We start from the raw sequence: 6,155 nt of genomic DNA, 5'->3' as shown, positions 1-6,155 counted from the left end.
GACATGCGAAGGTTTATTCTAGGATTGCATGGTGAGCAGAAATGCATTCAACAACTTAATGACATTAGCTTCTAACATCAATTTCATATCAAAAAAATTGATGGGAAAACACTAATATGGGGCAAGAAGTATTCAACTACTGTAGAATGGGCATCGTCATCAGGTTTGGCATTTTTGAAGTTCATTCCAGATCATCCAATATTTGTGTCAAATATATTATTATTACAATCAGTTGTTGAAGTTCATAATGCACTCAGGTAGAATATAGATATAAATTATTCTGATTGCCTAAACGAAATTAAAAAAATGTATTAGATACACATATGAATACTTTGATATTGCTGATTCAGTTTGGTGGGAGTCTTTTTTCAATAATCAAAGTGATTTCATTTCAAGAACAACAAATGAAGATATACCTTTCAAAAATCCATTTATTTGGCCACAAAATGTGTCAAATGAAAATGAGGAAAGAAACATTGTTGAACAACAACAATCTCAAGGTATTATTAATTCTTCACAGGTAGAGGAAAGAGAAATATATATTGTTTCTAGAAGATCTTGTGCACAATGTGAAGCCATGGAATACCTTTATAGGGGTTAAATATAGGATATTAAGGAGGGTTGCATGATCGCAATGCTAGTAGATGGATATCCCAATGGCTATCTAAGGTTATAAAGGTCATTACATAAAATGAAGATGTTGTAGGTGTTGAAGTACATTGGTATGCTACAAATACACACCCATTCAATGGTGTGTATAAGCCAGAGATGGTAGTTGATAAAAAAATTTGGCAGAAAGAGAAAAAGAAATGGTACAAATATAAATCGTCGCTGCACAGACCTCTTAAAATTGAAGGATGTGGACATACTTGTTTATGACTTCAATTTAACAAAGAGAGGAACTCTTTGCTTCAAGACGATAGAGATTCTGAAGAGGTTGTTACCAGAAGGAACGATATTGAGATGGGAGTCTGCAGAAACCAGTTGTAGATCCAGAAGAATTTTGATACCTAAAATGGTGGGCATGAATGTGGACTCAGATGGGGCACTAGTTGATGAAAGAGAAGAATATGGAACATCTTCATCTACATCCAGTCATTCATTTGAAGATGTGAATTCTGATGGTGTGCAAGAAAATATGAGTGATTTTGAATAATTGTCTAAGAAAGTTTATATAACTGATGTTTGCATTGTATCTTGAAATAAAAATTTTGATTTCCATATGGTGTTAAATGAAGTTATGAGTCATTTTTATGTTTGTTGGATCATATGTTTAATTATGATGATTTTTATTGTTTAGAATATCTACAATGCAACAATAACTTAGAGATATAATTTATGTTTCATTCAATTTACAAGTAATGACATTTTGATTAATTTAGTCATGTAATTTGTTCATAATTTCATGGTTTTTTAATTTTATGGTTGAAAATTTTCCAATCTTTTTTTGTATCTTTAATGTTTTTTTTTTGATAGAAATGATTATGGGGTATTTATATTCCTTTTGGCCTAAATGCTGAAAAACTGATTACATGGAGTACTTCTGTGTCCTGGTGCTTCTCACTTCTATGAGTGAGCATGCCTCTGAATCTTGTAGACTTCTTCCTTGATATAGAGTCTATGTTTTCGGTTTCTGAAATTTTCCCCCACTTGGAGATACAAACAAATTTCTTTAAGAGCAAACAGTAAAACATGGCAGTAATCAGATTAAGGGATGGGGTCCCATGATTCTTCTTTGTCTTTCTGCTTGACCCCTGCTGAGAGGAGGGCAGCCTTGTTGGCTTCAATGTTCGCCTCTTTATTATGAACTCTCAATACATGGAAGTAGTTTAGCTTCTGAAAGTCTTTTCCAAGGCCCTTGATTCTAGATATCAGCCTTGCTAGCTTGAGGTCCAACACTGGGGAATTAGATATCATTGCATTTATAATGATCTGGGAGTCACCGATTACATTAGCTTCATCAATATTTAAATCTTTGAGGAACTTGAGGCCTTGAAAGAGGGCCAGAGCCTCAGCTTGAATGCTGGATGCATGTCCAAGCCCCCAAGCGAAGGAATGGGTTTTTTCCCCATATGGATTTACAATAACACCTCCTGCCCCAGCTTTGCCCAGATTTCCCTTTGCTGCCCCATCAAAGAAGAGAGAGTGCCTTGAATGCGATTTGAGCCAGTTTTGAAAGTCAGCTTCAGATTTTCTTATTTGCCAGTCTTTAATAGGGAGGGCGTTTCTGACTGCTGGTTGGAATTGCAAGTCGAGGAGTGAACCCCAAGTGATGTCCTGTTGGCTGAGATTAGTATCGTCTTTGATATCAGTCAAGCACTCCTTTATATGGCATTTAATTTTTATTTCTAAGGCCTTGCTGTTCTGGTTAATGCTTCTGAAAATTATTCTATTGCGTTCAAGCCAGATCTGCCAACAAATAATCTTTGGAAGAATGGCCCATGCTTTTTTAATTACCTGATTTTTAGGAGATGGACCGGGGTATCTGCCTGCCCAATTAGAGAACAACTCAGCAGTAGAACAAGGCATCAGGAAGTTGGGATCCAGATCGTGAGTGAAGGAGAGCCAGATTTGCTTGGAGAACTTGCATTCAAGAATTAAGTGGACAGTTGTTTCTGCATTTTCTTTGCACAACGAACATATGGATGGCCTGTAAAATCCTTTCCTTTGCAAGATGTCATACGTTAGAATTCGTCCATGACAGATTTGCCAAGCAAAGAAATCGATCTTGGGCCATGAAGGAGTGCGCCAGACTCCTTGCCAAGGTGCTAGATCTGGGGGGACGTAAGGCTTCTCGTTTAGCTTAATATAACCCATGGAAATAGTGTATCCTTTGTCGCTTGATCCCTAGCCTTTCGAGTCCTTTTTCCTCATTTGCGTGGGTGCCAGGCCGTGAAGATGTTCTAGCAGCGTGGACCATTCTCTACGCAGGTGGGTTGACACCTCAATGTGTTTCCAGCCTGCCCATACCGAATCGCACCATAGAGAGATATCCCACAGTGTGCATAGCCCTTCTCTGTCCATCCAGTAACGCAGTTCTCTGATGGATGTTCTGTCTTCGATTGGATCCTTATTCAATATTTTATCAGTCCATATGTTGATCTTTTTGTCGTTTCTTGGGATCCAGTAGGAGTGTGTTTTGATTAATGGGGCTTCTTTTGCATACAGCTTGAGAAAAGGCGAGTTCTGCAATTGGATCACATTCTCTAAATAGCTTAAACGAGGTCCTCTGAAATATTTTTTCCATAGAGCCAGCTGGGCCCATCCAGGCTTGGGCGCAATGATCCTCCAGATAGTCTTTACTGCCATAGCCACATTCTACTAACATATATTTTTAAAGTTCAATCCACCTTCCCACAGCGGCTTTGAGATAGTTTCCCAGCTGATGAGAGGAATTTTCTTTTCATTCTGTTTTCCGCCCTTCCAGAAGAACCTGTGCATGAACTCATCCATTTTGTTTAGAATGGTTATCGGGGCGAGAAGTCTAGCAAAATGGAATAATGGGAGGCTAGAGAGCACGGATTTTATGAGGATAGACTTGCTAGCAGCGTTGAGCCAGTGATAGCCCCAGGTTTGGATCCTGGACTTGAATTTTTCAAGCTGAGGGTGCCATTCTTTGGTTGTAAGTCTCTTATGAAAAACAGGGAGGCCCAAATATTTGAATGAGGTCCAGGAGGAGGAGGCTGCAAAGCCCAGACATCTAGATATGCCAGAGAATCCTGGGCGAGGTGTTCCAACTATAAATATGACATTTGTTCTTGTTAACAGCGCTGCCTGAGGCCTCACTGAAATCATCTAGAACATCTTTAAACTTAGAGGCTGAGGAAAGGGTGGCATTGCCTAACAGCTTAGTTTCATCTATAAATAAGGCATGGTTTATGCTTTTGACCCCTCTAGCAATACACAGTCCATTAATTTCTTGATCTTGCATCTTTTTATCTAACAGAAAGCTGAGGTCAGAGGCTTGGATGACAAAACGCAGAGGGGATAGGGGGCATCCCTGCCTAAGTCCTCTCGAGGCTTTGAAAAATTCAGTGGCTCTTCCATTTACAAGAGGGGAAATCCATGGCTCTGAGATGCATGCCCGGATCCATTTTATGAAATTTTCTCCAAAACCAAACTTGCACATGACTTTTAAAAGAAATCTGTGATTTACTCAATCAAAGGCATTTGCTAAATCGAGTTTGATCACCATACCTTGTTCCTTTCGGAGAAGACTTGAATGTATTTCCTCTTGAATGAGTGTGAAGTTGTCCACGATCTGCCTTCCCTGGATGAAGCCTCCTTGATTTTCCAGAATTATTCTAGGCAGAATGGGCTTCAGTCTATTTGCAATGACCTTGGTGATTAATTTGTACCCAGTGTTGCATAATGAGATCGGGCAGAATCTGCTGAAGTTGTTGGCGCCTTTTTCCTTTGGTATGAGAGCTAAGAAAGCGGAGTTTGTGTTGCCTCCTATTTTCTGTGTATTTTGAGACTTTTGTATCATTTTGAGAAGGTCCTTTTCAACAATCGGCCAATAGACTTGGAGGAACCAGGCGGAGAAGCCATCTGGTCCGGGGCCTTGTCTGGGTCCATGTCAAAGAGAGCCTTTTTAACTTCCTCTTTAGTGATTTTGGCCTCTAGGATCCCGTTCATACGAGGAGAGATAGCTTGAGGGATGATGTCTAGCAGCTCTTGGTGATGGAGTGACTCCTGATCATCACTGTACAAGTTTTGGAAATGAGAGAAGGATGCTTTCTTAATGTCGGCAAATTCCTTGTGCGTGTCATTATCTTCCTTCATCTCAGAAATGGTGTTGAAGCATTTCCTGGCCTCGGCCTGCTTGTGAAAGAAACCCATGTTCCTGTCCCCTGCTTTGAGCCAAAGGTTTCGAGACTTTAATCTCCAATATTCTTCTTCAGCTAAGCAGGCCTTATGATAGCTTTGTTGCAGCTGATTTTCTTGATCTATCATCTCCTCTGTTACTATAGTGCTCTCCATGTCGGTTTGATGAGAGGCAAGAGAGGCTTTGATGGCTTTCCTTTCTGTGGCAGGATTGGACAAGGTTTTGGCCCAGCGTTTCAGAACTCCTTTAACCCTTCTGAGCTTTTCCTCCCAGATGAAGAAGGGTGAACCTTTGACAGGCTGGCTCCAACAATCTTTGACTGTTTGCATGAAAAGAGGCTCCTTAACCCAAAGGGGGCTAAATCGAAAGGGGATAGGGCCCAGATCTAGATGCGCAAGGAGCTCTAACTTTACATGCTTATGATCTGAGACGTTGCTAACAAGAATGTGCATTCTGGGTTCTAAGCCAAGTAACAAGAAAGAGCTTTGAATGAAAAATCTATCTAGCCTGGCAGCAATATGTCCAGGACCTACTCTTTTATTAGACCAAGAGAACTTACCGGATGAGGGCTTGATGTCCAGTAAGTCCCAATCTTGCAAAAGATCCTCTGCCCATTCTCTTGCCGGATCTCGGACTACACTTCCTCCCCTTTTTTTAGTCGAATGAAGAGTGAGGTTGAGGTCTCCAGCAATGATTGTATTTTCCATATTTGTCAAGTCTACCTGTCGTCTTATAGTGTCCCAGCAATCCTTTTTCTCCCGGATATTAACTAGAGAATATACATTGAAAAGGCTGAAGGTTTCCTTTGTGTCCAGATTCTACATTTTTAGCAGCAACCAGTGAATGTTTCTCGCTTCAAAGATGACTGCATATTTATTGGAGTTCCATAGTGTACCAATCCCTCCCGAGGCACCCCTGGCCAAGATTGCTCTTGCTTCACTTTTGGACCACAGATTTTTGCTTGCTTGCAGGAAGACTTTGTCTTCCAGCTTGGTCTCCTGGACGAGAAGTATGTCTGGAGCTTCTGTTCTTATTAAGTTTCTTATTGCTTCTTCCTTAACTTTACTCCCCATACCTCTGCAATTCCAGGAGATGACCTTCATTATTTATATTTCTGGTGGGCTCCCTTGGAGCCTTGGGGCTGATTTTTCAACATCTTGGGCTTTGAGGCTAGCAGTTTTTCCAAAGTTGGCTGGCTGCCCTGTAGCTTGTCTTTGTAGGTCTGTTGCTCTCTTTTTTCTTTGTCTGTTTTACAACCTCTTGTAGATCTTCTTACCGAGGTTTGGGACTCTCCTATTTCTCCTTCTTCTTCTGACTCATCAGTTTC

At 40.6% G+C, this 6,155-nt stretch overlaps 1 protein-coding gene across 1 annotated transcript; it reads right to left on the bottom strand.

The window, feature by feature from the left end:
* Positions 1–4,485: 4,485 nt before the first annotated feature.
* Positions 4,486–5,535, bottom strand: LOC149143876 (uncharacterized). The gene has a single exon (XM_089451975.1). It carries the CDS (start codon positions 5,533–5,535, stop codon positions 4,486–4,488), a length of 1,050 nt encoding a protein of 349 aa, XP_089308101.1.
* Between the last annotated feature and the right edge of the window lie 620 nt (positions 5,536–6,155).

This window comes from Pinus tabuliformis, chromosome X (genome assembly GCF_031772625.1).
Source record: "Pinus tabuliformis cultivar Carrire ecotype Pingquan chromosome X, CPIR1, whole genome shotgun sequence".
Classification (NCBI taxonomy): domain Eukaryota; kingdom Viridiplantae; phylum Streptophyta; class Pinopsida; order Pinales; family Pinaceae; genus Pinus; species Pinus tabuliformis.
This window is presented reverse-complemented; position numbering and strand designations above follow the sequence as displayed.

Bases quoted from the DNA above. Each gene is read 5' to 3' on its own strand.
- LOC149143876 (XM_089451975.1), bottom strand. From the start codon at position 5,535: ATGGAAAATACAATCATTGCTGGAGACCTCAACCTCACTCTTCATTCG.